At 37.1% G+C, this 20,501-nt stretch overlaps 1 protein-coding gene across 1 annotated transcript in view; it reads left to right on the top strand.

The window, feature by feature from the left end:
• Positions 1 to 18,128, top strand: part of arhgap10 (Rho GTPase activating protein 10) — a 76,646-nt gene extending 58,518 nt beyond the window's left edge. The window contains exons 19-23 of the mRNA XM_079851678.1: positions 2,567 to 2,705; positions 6,845 to 7,004; positions 13,733 to 13,837; positions 15,289 to 15,380; positions 16,864 to 18,128. Of these exons, the coding sequence (XP_079707804.1) occupies positions 2,567 to 2,705; positions 6,845 to 7,004; positions 13,733 to 13,837; positions 15,289 to 15,380; positions 16,864 to 16,952 (585 nt within the window). The 3' untranslated portion in view covers positions 16,953 to 18,128. The remainder of the gene's footprint in view (positions 1 to 2,566; positions 2,706 to 6,844; positions 7,005 to 13,732; positions 13,838 to 15,288; positions 15,381 to 16,863) is intronic.
• Positions 18,129 to 20,501: the final 2,373 nt, after the last annotated feature.

Here is a 20,501-nt window from a genome sequence, read left to right as displayed (position 1 = left end):
CATTATGATTGTTTTATTACCCATTACGACATTAGTAATCACTTCAGTATGTGTGCTTGGCGTATGTAAATGAATAATGCAAAAAATTGTCAATGTTTTTGTGTTCTGAAAAGCACTCTGAAACAGCATCCAAAATTCCATAAATAGGCAGATTAATGTTTAATTTACAGCATTCCTAGACAAAATGATATTGCGTATGACCTTGATTTTGTTTTGTGGTAAGTTAAAATAGGTGGGCAAAGCGTTGAGATTCAGAAGGAATGACTCTGCAGAGCAGCAGACTGATTAGCTCCTCTCCAGACTGCTGATACCCCCAGATGCACTCAACAGACAGTGTTTTGCATTCAGGTCCATCTGTAGAGAGAGATAGAAAGAGTAGTTGGAAAAGTTGCGAGACAAAGAAGAGACGAGGGGGGAAAGTGTGTAGACTGAGGGCAAAGAGAGAGAGAGGGGTGAGAGGGTAACAAGAGAGAGGCAGATCTGGAATGAGAAAGACGAGGAAGAAAGTATGAGAGAGGGAGAGAGAGGAATGGGCAAAGACTGAGATGGAAAAAGAGAGAGAGAGAGAGAGAGCAGGCTTTGCTGTCGTCTGCAGAATTTCACAACTGTATCAGATTTCTATCCCTTCTACCAGCTCCCTCATTCCTTTGTTCATCCCTGTCGAGAGTTCCACACTTCTGTTAACCTCCGTCACTCACACTGCCCGTCTGGGGTTCAAATGTAAACACTGCGTGACTGTAATGAAGTCGACGCTATTATGAAAACATGTTTCCTGTGTTGTCACTGAACGGCTGCCACTCGTTCAAATGCATGTCAGTTTCAGCTTCTCACAATCAACTGGGCAATGTGCCTGGGTTATCTTACTTAGGCTTAACTCTCATGAGAGGTCTTTTGATGCCTGTTGCTGTTAATGAAGCTTGCAAATATCTCTTATATAGCAAAAGTTCACCCTAAAACATTAAGTTTATTTATTTACTCATTTTCATGTCTTTTCAAAAACTTTTTGATTGTCCTTTTTCTGTAGAAGTGTTGAAAAATGTCCATGCTACTCTCTTCCAAGTAAATGGTGATGAAGGCCCAGGCACACCATACCAATATCAAAGAACTAGCACCGATGAAATTCGACTGTGGTGTGCTTTAACACACCCCAGAGACTACACCCCTGAGTGGAAATAACCAGCAGGTGGCAGTAGTCTGTATTTATCATTCTAAAAGGAAAGAGCTAAGACTGCAGCTGACAAACAGTAAACAAAGCAGTTGTTTCGTTGTTTGCTTGCTTTCATCACTTCGGTTTTTATACTCGTGGACTGGTTTGTTAAGCTTAACAGCCAATCAGAACAGGCCCTGTCAGCGATTCAACATGCTCAACATACCCGGCAGGGGTCTGATTAGTGCCAACGGTGCAGAAAACGCCACCAAAACTAGGCCGACAGATGCTCAACTATCGCCTGACATTGCTTGATGGCTGACCGTTGGCTTGGTGTGTCGACTTTTAAGCTCTAAAAAGCACCATAAAAGCATCATAAAATGGATGCATACGAGCTGTGTCCTTATTCCGTGTGTTCTGAAGTCAAATGGTATCTTTTGACCTCAAAATCTTTAAAAATAACCACAATTTCGGCAACTGAAAATATTCGGCTGAAGCAAAGAAAAGAAAAGAATTTTCAGCAGAAACGGTTTTTAAGGGCTGAAATCATTGACCGAAAATATTGAGTTTAATTAGCGCTTCTCCAATGACGCGGGTGTTGTGTTTGGCCCCACACTCATGAGGCTGCAGGAGAAATGGTTGCGGCCATTACGGACCTCAAATTCCAGAAAATTGTGGTTGAGATTCTCATAGAACAGCATGAAAAGCAACTTCTCACTGGAGATGCGTGGCCACTTCTCAAAACTAGTGAGCTGCCCAAAATGTTGTCTAGGTCTTGACACCTCAGAGAGCATCACATACAGACAGCAAGTGAAATCTCACCATGACCAAAAAATGATGCTAGAGTAGCAATATGTAAAATTAGTTTGACTGTAAAATTGAGAGGCTTGTTACCCAAAGAACTTTACTACAGCTGGTTTAACTTATCACCTGAGAACACGACACCCTGGACAGCATACATTTTCAAATACCCGAATATCCAAATGTAGTTATTAAAGCTTTATTTTCAGGTTTTATTTTTGGTTTTCGGTAAAAACATTTTGGTGCATTATTACTTTTGAGTGAGGAACAGAGTTAAATTAATTCTTTATTCACTTTTATTCTTTCCTTGCTTGACAGTCATAGTCACCATTCATTATAGAAAAGAGCAGCTTGGACATTCTACTATAAATATCTCATTTTGTGTTCCACGTGAAACGCATGAGTGTGGATTGACTATTCCTTTAAGAGACAGGTCTCGAGCACATCCAGAATCTTTATTTGTTTAGTTTTTTTCCACCACACATTCGCACTCGCATACATAATCATTTTTATTTCTCTGCAGGCATCGGCTGTAAACAAACTGTTTACTTTGATTTTTACATGCACACAACACATTCAGTCTAGCCAGCAAATCCCACTAACTTTTTGTTCTTTTAGATATTCGGGGATGCTCCGAGCAGCTCTCCATCCTTAGCAACTACACCCCTCTCTGCGCCAACCAGACAGTCCAAGAGGCTCAGCCGCCAGAATCGCCCGCTGGCTGTGTACAACCCGCAGGTGCTGGATATTCAAACAGGTACGGGAGACTAATCGGGTTTAAGCACAGTGAGGTCAAGGGAAAAGCACAAGGAATTATAGTTGTCACATACATTTACTATTAAATAGATAATGACATAATATAGGGCCTTTATCAATGGAAAGAGAAAGATAAGCAGAACCACACAGACTCTCACAGATATTGCACCAGAAGCACAGAAAATACTGGCCTGTGCCTGGAGATATGATACAATATATAAATGATAAAGATACTTTTTCTTTAATATTAAAGTGACTTTGCAGCAATTCATAGAGGTTCATTTTCATTTGGATAAACCAGGTGGTAAAATAACCCTTTTTTTTTTTTTGCAGTGTTTGTGCAATTGGTTTATTTCCATGTGGACATTGGCCGTTTGTCTTAGTGAGGGTTCATGACTATCTAAGACTACTGAGCAATCAGATGTGATGCTCTGCTGAAACATGCTGATTACCCATTGTCACTCTGGGCTACAGGATGTAGTTTGCCAGTCCATATTTAGGTGGATAACTGATGCTTTAGCGGCCCTGGACTTCTTAGAAATGTGTCTCCCAGTTCTCTATTTGGATTTGTTATGCCACCCAACAGGAATAATTTCAGACTGGGATCAGTGCAGGGTTAGGTTAGGCTAGGTTTTGAGCAAAGTTTTTTTTTATTTTTAGTACAGAACAAAGCAGATCATATTTCCAGTTTCACTTTTCAGTTAAAGAATTATGTGGTTTCAGTATTAGGGTCCAATTCTCACTATTACCTTTGCTTATTAGCATGCATACAGTATTACTAGGATATTTGGGTGTTTATTAGTAATTATAAAGCACATATTAATGCCTTATTCTGATTGACCATATTCTACACCCCTTAATCCAACACCTAAACTTAACTACCTTACTATTATTAATAAGCAGTAATTAGCAGTTTATTGAGGCAAAAGTGGTAGTTACTAGTTAGTTAATAGCGAGAATTGGACCATAAACTAAAGTGTGACCGATGTTTCTGTGTGTTCACTTGTTCTTCCACACTACAGCTATGCAGGTATACTAAAACTAGTATTGGCCCTTTTCACAAAGTGAATTAGCACATTGTCACAAGGCTTTCCAAAATGTGCTGGGTTTCGAAAACACAGCAGTTTTCAGAGTCAGATTAACCACACTTTTCCACACAAGATAGTAAACACTGGTTATTTGTTTAGTAGAGATCCCTCTGTGTTTTGGGATGTTACTTCAGAAAGGGAAGATGGCCACTGCCAAAACATACACACAAGGTGGAAAAACTATAAATGTGTGTAATGCTGGATTCATAAAAAGGCCAAACCATCATTATTAATCTCTACTTAAGCATTTTCAGGGTTGAAGGACCTCTACGCATTTTAGTTTTAGTTTAGTTTTAGTTTGTGTGGGATAGGGCTGTGCCGGTAAACTTGACAACCGCATCAGTGGCTGAGTTAGTCTGGCTATCACCAGACCAAGCTCAATCTTTTAAGATTGAACATTAGTCTGGGGAGTCTGCTCTGTATTTTCTACTGCACAAGAGGCGTGATCAACGGGCATAGTTCAAATGACTCTGTACGCAATTGGATAGTCCTTCAACCAATCAGACCAATGATCCAGGTGACGTACTTTGCAGTGAAAACTCCAGGCAGGAAACGTGTCAATAAACATGTTGGTTTGTAGCATTGATCAGCGGTTTGCAGAAGCAGAAATGGCATCGAGCGATTTTTGCAGGTTGTGCAAAAATAACAACATGAAAGTAAGTGGTATTTACACCCACTCGAGCGATTTGTTTGCTAAACTAAAGAAGCCATTGAGCATCGTTGAGAGGTTAAAAGGAATTGGATTGGATTTAAACCCGCCAATAGCGCGCCAGGTGGATAAAGCCAGTTTGTGATTGGTCCCCACAAATTTGGTAACGGAAGCAGGATAGAAGAATGTACAAGTTTCCAGCCTGAGCTGCAGAGCGAAATCAAATCGCCGGCAGATCGGGCTGGGTTTACCCAGTCTGTGGCTGAGTAGCACCGGTAAAAACAATTCTTTTTTGACACGTGAATGCTGTTTTACGTGAATATTATGACACGAGTGAGGTATGTCAAGTTTATTTGTATAGCGCATTTCACACACGCTTGGGATTTTAGTTTTGCTTTCTCTTGCAGCACAAAATCAAACATAGCCTAAATGTCTTGACACTGCAGAAGATAAAATTCGCTCTTCAGACCTTTTAGAACAAGTGTCAGTTGCTTGGAACATCAGGAGAAAACATGAAGATATTAGAAAAGAGAATGACTGTCTCTTTCCTGCTTGTGTCCCACATCGCTCTCAAATCACAAAGCGGTAGGCTATATGACGCATCTTTGTCGGGAAATATAAAACAAATGTTTTTTTTTTTTAAATAATATGTAACTTTTATTATTTTTACTGATATTTATTTCAATGTTTTACAGGCCGTAGTGGTGTTTCACTGACGGAAGTGCTAAAATAAACACGTTCGTCTGTTACAAAATGGTGGTTTAATAGTAGTTTAATCATTTTTTTTATGAATTTGGGGACTTTTGTGTTACTTTTTTGTTATTAGAACACAATCGTTATCAGTTTATATTACCTCCAACACTTGGTGCAAACGTTTTTGCTGAAATTCATATGGCAACAGTCCCATTGGTTGGATACACAAGAGTGTTAAAACCAATAACGACCTGTCAGGTTCAAAAATAAAACGGGTGTCGTCACTTCTTGTTGACGTTCAAAGTATTGTCAAACAAAACGGAGGCTAGCTAGACCCTCCCTCATCCTCATCCGCGCACTAAACCCCCAAATCCTTCTTGTCAGTTATTGGCTGGTACAGTTTGTTATGTTTCGTGGTGCGGGTTAGCCCAGTTTGTTTTTGTTGCTGTTTGTGGAGCCTGGGCTGTCTACAGAGACCGCGTTTTTTTTACAATGTGTTCAGGGGACAGACAGCTAGCAGATAGTGAGGAGTTGTTTGCTGTATGTGACAAAAAATGTTTTTTTGCCTAAAAAACGTGTGACATCGCTTAGAGCACTACAATGGCTTAGAGATTGAGAAAGGACGAGATAAGAATCAGAATATCTAGCCTGGATGCCAGCCGAACTTAGCTCCGCCCACAACATTTGAGGTTGGGAAGTTCGGTCTGGACTTGATCCGTGGTGGAGCAACTATGCTCGAACCAGAGCTGTTCGGACCAATCAAATTGTCAGGGCGGGCTTTATACGATGATGGACAGATGATCAACAGTAACGTAATCATCCGCGTCACCAGAGCGCTTGGGTTGAATTCGTTTATGACATATGACTGCCACTGGAGAATTGATGTAGATTCCGCCATTGTGTCTGTTATAGAAGATATCGACACTGATTGGTTGTAGGTCTGTCCAATTGAGTGCAGAGGAATTTTCTTTCCTGGTTCGGTTGAAACACGCCCCATAATCACAGCCTAATAGAGCAGTATCTCCATATTCTATTCAGTATATTCTGACTAGAATCTGAGATGGACGACATCAGGCTGCAGATTATCACTTCAAAATGTATTTTAAAAGAAGGTGCAATTTGAATCCAAATGTACAATTTTTAAAAAGGTTTTTTTTTTTTTTTTTTTTTTTTTATTGTAAGCATCTTTTACTAGTTAGATCATGATGTAATGTATTTATTAGAATCCCAACATTTCAATTAAACTACTACTAATCTAATTTTAATAGACACCAAAGTATTAGAACTGGAATGGCACACACATTGTGTTGTTTTATTTTTATTTTATTTTTTTAAGAAACTTGAGTCTTTAGTTTTGCCCACCCAGATATACAAGCAAACACAAGAACACACACAGTGAGAGAGAGAGAGAGAGAGAGAGAGAGAGAGAGAGAGAGAGAGAGAGAGAGAGAGAGAGAGAGAGAGAGAGAGAGAGAGAGAGAGAGAGAGAGAGAGAAACTTACCAAACAAATTTTCATGGATTTAGTATTTTGAAAATGTATTCATTAACAGTCTGAATTGATCATTAACAGTCTGAATTGATCACACACTCTCTCTCTCTCTCTCTCTCTCTCTCTCTCTCTCTCTCTCTCAATATGTCTTTTTCATTCTCATTTTCCTGTTCTTTGTCTTTTATTGTCTTTATCGTTTCATTATTTTCTTCCTTGCCAGTCTCCCCATCCTTTGAGAGTCCAGCCCTGGGTAATGATGAGGCATCAGTGGTCAGTGATGAGTCGGTCTCCTCCCAGTCCTCGAACGCCTCTGGAACGCCCCCCGAGAAATCCAAGAATCATCATGCCACCATTAGCACATCCATGCTAGAGAGCACCGGGTATGTAGCAAAGACTTGTCTCTCCAAAACCATTGTTATAAGTCAAGTCAAGTCAAGTCAAGTATATTTGTATAGCGCTTTTCACAATACAGACTGTATCAAAGCAGCTTCACAGTATTAAATCAAAATAACACAACAAGGTTTGTTTCTAGTGGAAAAAACGTCCACGTTTGGTAAGGCTGATCAATAGTATTATTGATTGATTAAATTAAATTAAATATCACACACAATTAAATATAATAAGCATTGCTTATGTGTTGAATATATAAAAAGGTATATAATGTGATTTAAGAGTCATGAGTTAACATTTTGAAATAAAGTATTAAAATTAAATCTTAAGTTTTTGCTTCTTCAGAATAGCCACTCTTTTCCTCTAATAATTTTATATTAGAAACAAATTGCAAATGCTACCTCTGTGATGCTTTTGCAGTGTAAAGTCAGAACAACAGATTGTACTTTTAAAGTTATAAAGTTTCACTTTATTTCTATTGTACACTTTAGACATACTAACTATAAGTATCTTTGCAACTACATCAACAGTCATTAGAGTATTAGTAGACTGTCTGCTTAATATCTTTCTTGTGATGGTCCTCCAACAGACATTCTACTGACTATCAGTAGCTTTGCAAGTACTTGTCAACTTATTCTACTTACTTTAACCCTGATCTAAGTCTACCAATACTCAGAGTAGTTGCAAATTAACGAGTTAGTTGCAAAGTTACTATTAGTTAGTAGAATGTCTAAAGTGGACTATCAAAACAACGTGTAACCTAAAGTAAACCTTATATAATCATGCCATTGAAGTGCATGTTAGTGCTAAGCTGTTTAACAGTCTACTGCAAGTCAGAAGCAGGGCTATTATTGTCACTTAAAATAAACTTTTCTTTTCTTTTCTTTCTTTTTTTCTTGGCTATATTGTTACTACTAAAACATTTTTGTTAATTGAAATAAAGTTTAAATAAAATAAAATATATTAGATGAAAAACTTAAACAAATTAGAAATGTTGCCTTAGCAACTAACTGAAATAAGTTAAAACTACTCACTGGAAATCAATAAAAACTAAAGCTGAACGTAAACCAAAACTGAAATAAAAATAAATGAAACCTATATTATATAGTAATGTCAGGGGAAAAAAAACGAATAAAAATGACAAAAGCACATAATTTGCTACAAATTTTGCTAAAATTAAAATGAAAACTGGAAATATAAGCCAATTCAAAAATGATAAGAAAAACTTATAAAATAATGCTAAAATAACATGCTAAAAGCTATTTAAAATAATTTTGTAGCAGAAAACTATCACCAATATTGTAGGCATAACCTGACCATCCCTTCAGTCTTTTTTGTGTGTGTTGGTATTTGGTTCTGTTTCTGAGCTCAAGCCTGTGCTTGTCAACTTGATTTAGTTCTTGGGCTAAGAGTCTTATCCTGTGCCAGTGTTATTTGCCAGAGGTTTTGCCTCTGGTTTCTCAGCTCTTTCACAGCCCTTCAGATGCTGTGTGTTTGTCTGGGGCTCATGTGTTGAATCCTAATAGGGGCCCACCTCTTTCTGCAGAGTCACCTGGAAATAAACTTTGTGTCCAAACATCTGTTCACTGTTTTTACCACTCCACTCCAAATTTGGATATATTTTGTTCTCACTCATTTCCACAAGCCACAACCTCCATCCATTCCTGCACCCCCTTTATTCTTTTAATTACCCATTCATGTGCTCACAGTTCCCCTTTTCCCATACACATTCGAGCTTTGATCACATGCTGCTCTCTTCTTGGCCTGCGGTCCTGTGTGCAGACGGCGCTGGTCTTATGTAACCCTCTGCTTCTCTCCCTGCCGTTTCCCACTCTCTGCCATCAGAGGAAGCGGCTCCCTGTGCGCCTGTAAATCCTGCCTGCTGTTTGTCCGAGGGACAGGTGGCCACAGCACTACCCCGTAAACACTATTGACACAGAGAGATGTTCGCCTTGTTTACCCTTCTAGCAGGCGCTGTCGCTTACAGAGCTACTCCTGTCCATATGTCACGAGGTTGTCACCTGTTTATCTGTAAATCTCCCAGCCCCTGGCCTTGAAGAAGAGCACAGATCACAGTGATGCTGTAGTAAATGCTGAACTGTGCTATATCGCACTTGATGAAGCTTTGGATGTTGACAGGCCACCGTGTAATTGATGAGACGTTCATTGAAATCTTTTGCTTTGTTTGAGATAATGTGTTACAACACAGAATCTGGTGCTCTTCACGTTTAAAAAAATAAATAAGATATTTCAATGAAATGAATGTACTATATTTTAGTTCGATAATGTTTTTTATTTAATATTTTGTATTTTTAGTTGATTTATGGTACTAAATTATATTTGCGCTGTAGTTATAATCCATTTATTCACTTTTTGAGCATTACATTTTATATGAAATATATATTTTCAAAAACATGTTTTACTCTAAAACTGCAAGTAAGTCAAAGCCATAAATCTAAACAAGTTGTGTTCCAAATTTGAGCTTGATATCTCAAAAAATGGTAGATGCAGTACCAAAAGTTTCCACTAGATGAAAATCGTCTCCCGTTCTCCCATTCACACAGACTCATGGGGACTCGTGTCACAGTGGGGACCTAAATAGAGTTCCCCATGGGTAAACAAGCTTATAAATCATACAGAATGAGTTTTCTTGATGTAAAAATGCAGAAAGTTTACTGTGATGGGTAGGTTTAGGGCTAGGGTTAGTGTAAGGAGACAGAATACACACTGTACAGTATAAAAACCATTAAGTCTATGGAGAGTCCCCACAAAGATAGTAAACCAGAGTCTCTCTGTGTGTGTGTGTGTGTGTATGTGTATGTGTATGTGTATGTGTATGTGTATGTGTGTGTGTGTGTGTGTGTGTGTGTGTGTGTGTGTGTGTGTGTGTGTGTGCGCGTGCGCGTGTGTGTTCACATGGCAATTGCCAAAACCTTTACCAAGTTTTCAAAAATTACTGAAGAGCACCAGAGAGTTAATCCAGTGTATCCACAATTGGCATAATTTAGAAAAATGTTATCCGTTATACAAAAGATACACTCTAGTCTAGATGTCTAGATGTCTGTATTTGCATGTATAGATCTGTATACGCTCTGGACTGCAAAAAAAAAAAAAAAATTCGATTGATTGTAATTAGTCTGATACACTGATTTTTATTATTTATAATAATAATAATAATAATTATAATTATAATTATTTATGTATATACTATATATATATATATATATATATATATATATATATATATATACTGTGTGTTTAACTTTTTGTTGTGTGTTTAACTTAATATTAATTAATTGCAAGAATACATGGATCAATGAACATTTTTGAAAAACGTGGAAATGGTGACCAATTAATTCATTATTATTAAAGTTTTTTTTTTTGTTTTTTTTGGCTGTCATCTACCACTATATATCCAATGTTGCATGTACTTATTATATTTACAAATTGTTTATCAGTAAGCAGCACTTAAAGAGTTGAATTGTTGAACACATTCGATCAGTGTTTGTTTTTTAGTTCTTGTTCAGTCTTAAATCGTTTTGTGCCTCTTTCAAGTAGGACATTTTTTGAGGATCAGAAAACAAGACATAAGATGCGATTCTTTGCTAAGTGCAGTTTTTAATAGCTTAAAATTGCTATTTTCTTGCTGTGGCTCAGTTGTAATTGTAAAAGCATTTTTGGGGTGAAACCATTTCCCTGTGGTTCTGCTGGTTGCCAGGGCAACCATACTGGATTTATATTTATAATTTTTTCCCCCCACTTCATTTAGATTTTCTTTTGGAGTTTGACGATTCAAATTCACCTTGTTTTGAAATGTGTGAGCGTGAACGGTATGTATCAAGCAGTGTGTGTGGTGTGTTAGCTGGGATTCATGCGGCTGGTGTGAGTTGTGTGTGTGTGTGTGTGTGTGTGAGGCTGGTGTGAGGTTAATGAGTGGATTTGCTGCACTGCAGCGCTGCTAGACTCTCATGCTGATGTGCAGCAGCTGAGGACTCACAGACCCACTGCAGAGTCATAAATCACCGCATCTCTCTCTCTATCTATACATACTGTACACATATATCTCTTTCTCTCTCTTTCTCTGTTCCTCTGTCTCTCCTGCTGGACTATGCTTCTCCTCATTTGCCCCTCTGCTGCCACTATCCCTGCTTCTGTGAGTCCTTCACAACTCCTCACCTTCAGCACACACACATTCCTCGTCCCCATTATCTTGAGATTCAAAACCAGCGTTACCCAAATGTAATTAAGAGCATGGCTTGGTTTTAACTGTTAACTGTTAATATTCCAGATTTAAGTGAAGCTCAATTTATGGCATGTATAATATACATAATTAAGAAAACAGAAGTGAATATTAGAAGTACTGTCATTTAAAAGATTGGTTGGGTTCAGTACGAATTTTATTCAGTAAGAATGCATTAAATTGATCAAAATTCACAGTAAAGACATTTATAATGTTACAAAAGATTTCTATTTGAACTCTTTCCCCGCCATTGACGGACTTTACCGGCTTTCTGTGTTTTCAGTGTTATACGGTAGCGCTATTATACATCTTCTGAAAGAGTGCTGAATCTCCTGATCAAAACATGCAAAGAAGAAGCAGAGACCAGCGATATCATATGTAATCATATGCATATGTAAAATAATGCCATCGTCAACATTAAACCGCATATAAATTTAAATTGCCTAATGTTACTGAATGAAATGTCGACCCAGGACGAGCTACAGGACTGTGAAGCTTTGGGGGTGTTGATGACTCGATCTACTGCATATGTTTTGATCATCGTTCTTAATCCCATCTTTGACAAAAACGTGATTTTCTCAGCTTTTTGCTCAAAATGTTGCTTTTTTTATGAAACTTACCCACATTCAAGTGGTATATAGCACACACATTTCTTTTGATATTGTATGTCCAGCTATTCATACAGCAAAATATTCTGGGGGAAATTGCAACTTTTGTGAAAATGAACAAAAACACTGGTGGTGGCAACTTTTTTTTTTTTTTAACGCTAGTTTAAATAAAAATTGGTTTTCACAAAAATATTAAGCAGGGCAACGGTTTTCAACATTGATCATAATTCTTGAGCACCAAAACAATTAGAATAATTTTTGAAGGATCATGTGACATCTGGCATAATGACATTTGCCATTACAGGAATAAATAAAACGTTACATATATTAACATATAAAATAGTTATTTTAAATTGTAATAATATTTCACAATATTACTGTTTTTGTATTTTTGATCAAATAAATGCAGACTTTGTGCTCATACTGTAAGAGACTTCTTCTTACTGACCCCAAACTTTTGAACGGTAGTGAAAATTGAGTCGGACTAGGTTTAAAGCCACAAGACCTAAATATTATATGAGCTAACAACATTATTCTAGTCAACCGAACCTCGTCTGTGTAACGTTTCATCCAGTCATCCAACTTTGTCGACTTCCATATAATGTCTGTACAAGGATACAAAAATGTGACTTCCATGTCTACATGGGGCTGAGCAGGTGGTTTGCCAGACTTGAATGTGACTTCAAGTGTCTTGAATTAGCAAAGAACATATATATTATTTTTGTTCCTTCCTGATGTCTGCATACGTTCATATGGCTGACATTGGAAACAAGCTAGACAAGCCGCACACAAGTGGTCAGCTATGCTCATTACCTGACAACTGGCATCTGTTAATGTGCTGTACTAGCAACATAATTTTATTGATTATTTTATGATACTTTAATAACATTATTAATCGATTAAAAAAGTTATTATGCTCAAAAAATATTTTGGCCTATAATTTTGATTTATGTATTTCAATTGCATTTAAAATATTTGGAATACACAGTTTAAAGAATGAGATTTATGTTATAGTATTAATGAAACAAATTTGTTTTAAATATACATTAACCACGTTTACCAGATTATCATCAATAAATCCAATATATGTAAACCAATTTCATACATTTTAACTAACTGAATCTTGCTTGTTCCACAACTAGCTCTATCCAAACCAATTTCATACTTTTCAACTAATTCAATTGAATTGTTTTAACAATTAACTGATTTGCTGATTCTAAGGAGTTTGAGTAAATACGTATTGAAAATATTATTTAAGTAAACTCAAATTGGTGCATTTACTTACTATGGATTTTGTGTGTGTGTGTGTGTGTGTGTGTGTAGTCAATACTGTATTTCATGTTGATATTTGCAGTGCATCTTGTGCAGTGCCTGATCCTGCTGTCAGCTATTGCGGATCTAAAGTGCTCATTTGCATTATTTGCATTTTCTAAATCCTTCAGATTCTTGGGGACGTTGGGCAGTTTTCCCCATAACCTTCACTTCTCTAACCCTCAAGGAGATTGTGAGACTGTCTGAGCTGCACAGCCTCTCTAAGAATAATGATGAAGGGGTTTGTGTGGAGGAATATATGCAGCAGAATGCGTATCTGTTGTGTCTTTAACCCCCTTTTTTGTTTGTGTTGTGTTTATATGTTTTGATGTGCTTAAATAGACGATGTTTAAGCACATCAAAATTCATATTTTTGTAGTTCAAAAAGTAGCTTAGAAGCTTAAAAGTATGCAATCTGTGGATTTTAACAAAATTATATCAGTCCGAACCTGGGTCACTATTTGTTCTTCTACTTACTGGCAGTATTTCTAAAATAGGTGTCTTTTACTTTAGGAAAGCATTACAGTATACATTTTTTGTGTCACTTTTTGTTCCACAGGATATGCTCTGCCACGGCTTCATGGATGAATAATGCCTCCCCTGCCTCACTTACACCGGTGAAACCTGGATCAGTAGGAAAGGAAAAGAATAAACCTGAGGAAAGGTAAGATGTAAACACACTTGTCCCTGAAGAACATGTATTATACACACATCCATTCTCATAGAATGTAATTAATTTGTTCCAGTCTGTTGATTTAAGTGTCAGGTTGGCCGGTTTTGGCTCAACCTTTATCGCATATACTCTCTCACTGTCTCATTGATTCTTTCACTCGCACTCCAAGCTCACAGCCTCAGGCTATTAACTCAATCACACATGCATTCATGCAAAGATGCAAAGTCTTCATCTGTCATTGTTTAGCCTCCGACTCACACACTCACCAACTTTTCCTTTCCTCCTACATGCCGACACAACTGTACTCTCTCTCTCTCTCTCTCTCTCTCTCTCTCTCTCTCTCTCTCTCTCTCTCTCTCTGTCTCTCTGTCTCTCTCTCTCTCTCTCTCTCTCTCTCTCTCTCTCTCTCTCTCTCTCTCTCTCTCTCTCTCTCTCTCTCTCTCTCTCTCTCTCTCTCTCTCTCTCTCATCTCTGCTTCCTCAGCTCTATTTGTGACGCTACACCTGTACACACAAATTCACACACACGCACACACTTTTCTCTCAGTCTCACACTTTCCAGGCAGGGGCCATTGCAATGATCTATAGTTCTGATCCAGACACAAAGATGCATTAACTTTCCATTGTATAAAATGAATGATGCCCAATGGCAGGTGATCAGACTCATTCAATTTAAAGTCTTTTAATCTGTTAAAAAGCTGTTGGAAAAAAAATGACTGACCTTCAGGAATGACGTCTTTGTTATGTTGCAGTTGTATAGACCTCCTGCTGTAACTTCTGGATTCTGGGTGTCTGCCTGGGTCGTATATTAACTTAAGGGCACGTTGTTCTGAGACAATATATAAAACATTCTGCCGACTACTGAAGAGAGTCTAGAGCACATTGTTGCTATATCTTCTTCAATAACCGCACATTGTTTCCAATAAATGGTTAGATTTAATAAAATCTCAAGTCATTACGTTTTTGGAATCAAAAAAGTCTTTAAAACCATTGGACATGATTGACTAAAATTGCTCTTTGTGAGTACAATTACAATTTGTATTTTATAAGATTATTGAAATTTGTATGCAGTAAGTATAAATGTTTGGATAAATCATGGAAAAGCCATTGAAATGCATTAAAAGGTGTGGAAACGGTTCTCTGCTTTGCAGAACATGCTCCAAATTTTTGAGTTCTAAATGGCAGGATATGCCTGGATGCTGCCCACACTTGCTTGAGAATTTCTCTCTGTTTGAATCATATCTACTCTTTGATGACTATCATACTTCTCAACTTCTTCAAAGCTCAGTTCTGGGATTTTTTACGGACAGATGTTAATCACACAGACTTCTTTCAGTGATAACTTCGGCTGAGTCCACTTTACAGCTAGTTGGAAAGTCGTGTCCTAATCCCCACGCTTCCGAACAGCGAGAGATCCACTAACTGATTGCCTCCATTTTTCAGTGTCACCCTCATGAAAGCCAAGGCTGTGTACCCCTGTGAGGCTGAACACGATTCCGAACTCTCTTTCCAGGTTGGCGCAATCTTCCATGACGGTAAGTGTTAACGTTATCACTGCCACAGGCACTCACCCGAATCCACAGACATATTGGATTTGGTGGGTCCTACCAGCACAAAAAAAAAAAAAAAAAATCTGATCTTATATCAGCATAGGTGGAGGGAGGAAAGTGGGACAGAGGTGCAGCATCCCCTAAAATCAATTCACATTGAACGAGACAGAGCTAGAATGACACGAGGAAATAAAGGCCTTAATCACTATCAGAGCTCCTGTTTTCTGAAACTATTCTCAACTACTTCAGCTGAAGCCTCTCAGCAGTCTTGCTGAATTTGAAATACAATTGAGTTGATTTTGAGCCAAATCAATGGAACCAATGGAATCAAGTGATTTTTTTTTTTTGTTAATTGGCTTCCCAAATGATATGACATATTGCTTAAGTAACATTTTGTTACATTTATTAAAAGTTTGTAAAAAAGAAAAGAATATTTAACCAGATACATAATATTGCTCAACTTTTTTTAAACCAGCAAAAACATTGGTGGTCAAATTATGGGCATAGAACATGAAAGCCAAGAAAGGCAAAAAAACGTTAATATATTTTGCTAGACATTAGTGTTATACTGTACTCTTGCTTCCTGCAATAAAAGAATGAAAATATTGGATAGAATTTCTAGTCAATTTTTATAATTTGTGATTGTAAATGTGATTTTGGTAGCACAGCATCCACATGTTCCTTTTTCATTTTTGTGTTTTTCACAATTTTTCTGTCATTCACTTGGACTTTCTTCACATCCAATTATTCATCAGAGTGTTCTAATACATTACATTTATTGAAATGATAGGTTGTCCTTCGACAAATAATAGTAACTAACTGTACGGGCATCCCGCTGTTTGTTCAAGCAGGCCTGCACACGTTACCGGTCAATTGTTCAGTATTTCTTTGCCAGTATTTCCTGGCTTATGTCTAATACAGCATTCAGCATCTTCAGTATGCAGTGATAATTAACATTCACAGTTATTAGTATCCTAAGTTTAGACACAGACTTTCAAATTATTCCCAGAGCCTCAGTACCCTTGGATTGAATCATCATCTAAAAAAATAAATAATAATAATAACAATAATAAAAAAAAAAACTTTCCACCCATTATTCACAAATCTCCCACCTCTTCTGTGTTTGTTTTTTAACACTTTGGCTATTAATAAATCAATAATTCTATCAGCTCCATTTACCACAATGTCCCATTTTCCTTTTTTTTTTTTTTTTTCTCCCCAAATTAGCACAGTAAATGCTGAAAAAGCAAACTTCATCAGGGCCTGGCTGTATCTCTCTTTTTTATTTTTATGTAAACGTTCCTAACTCCTACCCATCGTGGTGTAGTTGACATTCATCATCCATGCTAACCATCCACATAAGAAATGCCTTCCATCCGATGAGGAATTCTTGCTTGTCTGACGTGCAATGTGACAGAAGAGCTGCAGTAAAGACTTTTACCTGTGTGTCCGTGGTTTTGCTCTGCAGTGACACTCTCCAGGGAGCCCGGATGGCTGGAGGGTGTGCTGGAGGGAAAGCGAGGACTCATCCCTGAAAACTATGTGGAGATACTGTAACTTCGAAAAGAAAAACCCTCTTACTTCTCTATACATGGTATCCATGGTCTCGGCGGCTCTTTCACAATGGCACTGCTTGTCGCTCCTCCATCCTTCTTCACACTAAAGACATTGAGAGAGTATATACTGTATCCAAAAACACAGATGTTGCTAGCACAAGAGTTAAGTTCAAGTATAAGCTAAGAAGTGCTATATACATATAAAGAGCCTGCACTTTTAAAGTTTGGAAATGTAAATATAGTTTTGCCTGGGAAAGTATTCGTACATCATTGTGACCGTTTGTGTTGTCTTCTTTTAAAATGCATGTCATGATTTTAGTAAAGTAGTTTGAGTTGTTATGCATTAGTTTCCTCGATACTCAAAGATACCTTGAATATCTTTTCTATTTAATATTAGTAAGGGCATGTAATGATGGTAAATATGAGGAAACGTGTCGAGTTATAAAAGTGCAGTGATCATTATCACTTTGAAATAAACAGTTTGGCTTCTTGGAACACTTACTAGACAAAATTATTGAATATTGAAATTGATATGTGATATATGCGTTCGCATCGAAGTGCCTTAAATTTATGCATGGCATGTGTGACGCTGTTCAATAACTCGAACAGAGCAACCTTTTTTTGCTATTCTGTACATAGGTTATAATGTTATGTTGAAGAACAGAGACCGGTAAATAAAAAAAACGAACCCATACAATGACTTCAAATTAAATATTGCCAAAACTTACATCGGTGTTGTGTACATAGAATTATGTTTGTTCAAGGACACTTAAAAGCAAAGCACTTTCCCTCTCTTTTAAGTGGTTAAAAGTTTTAAAGACATCACTCACACAAAGACCTTTAAAATGGCAGGACTTCACTGATGTTTAATGAGACCATTTTCATTTTTCTAAGAGCCCTTGTTCCAAGGGTTCATTTTTGTGACTGATTGTAACGGCGGTTATTTAAGACAGTGATTTATGACCTCTGCAAAGGTCTTGGCATTGATGTAATTTTTGTGATGTTGACTCTCTTGTTGATCAATGTTAAATAAATAAAGTGTTTTATTCTTATATCTTGGTTTTTATTTCTATTTATATGTCAAACTGTGTCTATAAATAATGTAAGCCATATGCTGCGCACTCTCTGGACCCCCTAATGTGCTTTCTGAAAAATAAACTAAAACATTTGTTAAATGAAAAATAAAGTAACATTGTGTGTAGTTTATTAATGTCAATTAACTTAATTGTGTGGATGTGCTCTCATCAAGGTTTAATTAAGGTCATTAAGGTCTTTTTTTTAAGGCTTCTGCTGAAAAACTTTAGCTTGAATAAATTCAAAACTATTACTTTCTTCTCATAAATGTTTGCATTTGTCTAATATGAATTTTGCACATATGAATGATAAACAATAGCCACTTTCACAAATGAAATCCGTTAAATTGCAGTAAAAATAGCTGGATATATTATCTGGTAAATGTACCACATCTGCTGTTCACACATGCAGTGTCTTTCCATCATTTATCTGTTTTGCTACCATTTAAACAACAGCACCAAAATGCCATTAAAACTTGTTGATGCATTTGCCGGAAATCCATTTGGAAAAAGAAGCTCTTTCGTTTCAGTTAAGGTTGGTTATGTTTCGTTAACACATTTTGTTTTAGTATCTGTCCCATTTAATGACATTTCTTTCCACAATATAAAGATGACTCCTTGGATGTTGTGATAGATTCTTAAGATCTTTGGGATTAGCTCAAACTCAGAGAGAGAGAGAGAGAGGAGAGAGAGAGAGAGAGAGAGAGAGGAGAGAGAGAGAGAGAGAGAGAGAGAGAGATAGTGTCACCAAGTGTCGAATCACACTTTCAACATATATTTAATGATTTGCCGTTGTATGTAAATTAACTGTTGTCTATTGCATTTAGGGTATACTGGCTTATTCTCTCTTCTACACACTTCTAGCCCTGGAGCTGCAGCTTTTACATTGAACCTCTCCCCATTAAGTGGATTAAATCCTCATTTCCTTGCATATTTGGACTGCCACCTCATATATATTGGGCTTGAACTGTAGCACACTCCAGTCTAGGTCCTTACCATACACTGGATGAAGTGCTTGAAAACAAGCTATTTGAAATAAAAATAGACTATTTTGTTGGAGCTACAGTGCAGTGGTTAGCACACACACACTGTGATTGGAGTTTCTGGGTCTGGCTTAGGTTATTTCCTGTTCCCGTTCCCTTTCATGATCGTACACACATGATATGTGGACATTTCCTGCAGCACAACTGTAGTTTGTTTAAGTGCACTTAAAGGGATTTTCGAGGTTCCTGATCCTGTCAACATAAAACGGTATCCACATCTCATTTTACTTCTGTAATATGATAGATTCTTTAGTGAAACAGTAACAGTATGTTTAAAAGTGTAGATCACCCAAAAAAAATAAAAACAGTCATCATTTATAGTAAACCCTCATGTTGTTCCAAATCTGTATAACTTTATTTCTTCTGCAGAGCACAGAATATATTTTAAAGAACGTTTGTTTCCCATACAATGAGACTTCTATATATATAATATATAAAAAATTGTTTTATAATTGCTTATTTTGTCTTCCAGAAGAAAGTCATCCAGGTTTGCAACAAATGCCAAACAAACCTAAATTTCAAATCGGCAATAAAATCGGTTTCATAAATGTTGTTTCTTATGCTAAAAAATGAATATGCCCATGTGCAGTCCTAAGCACAATTCTTGGGTTTCTATGAGAACCAGAGCTGACAGCAGCTTCAGTGATGAGATAACTTTACCCATTTGCAATTGGCTCTTTTATTTGGAAGGCGGGACTTGCATTTCTAGAGCCGCCATATTGCGTGTTGCAATTTCTTCCATTCAACAAGAACACTGTCTTGGTGTATATATTGTGTACATGTCTTTGGATTGAATCAAATCTGATTTCACATTCTGAAAGATCTGTTTATTTTAACAGTAAACATTGCAATCTGATGCACATATCCGTTTGCATGTGCATGTATTCCAAACAAAACAGTGCATACGTAGTCCTCATTTGTCGTGTTCAGAATCGTGATAATGTCACCGGAGCTACCACAAGTATAATTGTAATTTTTGCCATGATGACATCTTATCAATATTTAGTAAATATTCAGAAAATAGTCCGATTTAAGGGTTTACATGTTTTTTTACTTGCCCCCCGGATTATTCGAGGTCTACACCACCCCTTTCAATCGGATCAAAATTTAATTCAGATCGAGCTCAATCTTAACATTTGACGTGTTAACAGTACTTGAAGACTTTTAGTCTGATTGAGCCATCAATCTTGGTTGCATGTAAATGTAGCTATTGAGAAATGTTAATTGAGTTACGAACAGTTCATTTTTGGGTAAACTATCCCTTTACTGAGAAAAAGATGAACTGATTGGATTTTGAAAAGTGATCTCTTTATGCCAGGTGGTCGAGTGAAGGGGTCAAAAAATAAGAGTTCTTGGTAACATCACCCAAAAAGATAAGTCATTTCAGAGGAAGCTAAAAGATTACCAACTCAATTTTTGTCTTTGAAATTATGT

Source organism: Squalius cephalus, assembly GCF_949319135.1.
Source record: "Squalius cephalus genome assembly, chromosome: 2".
Lineage (NCBI taxonomy): Eukaryota > Metazoa > Chordata > Actinopteri > Cypriniformes > Leuciscidae > Squalius > Squalius cephalus.
This window is presented reverse-complemented; position numbering and strand designations above follow the sequence as displayed.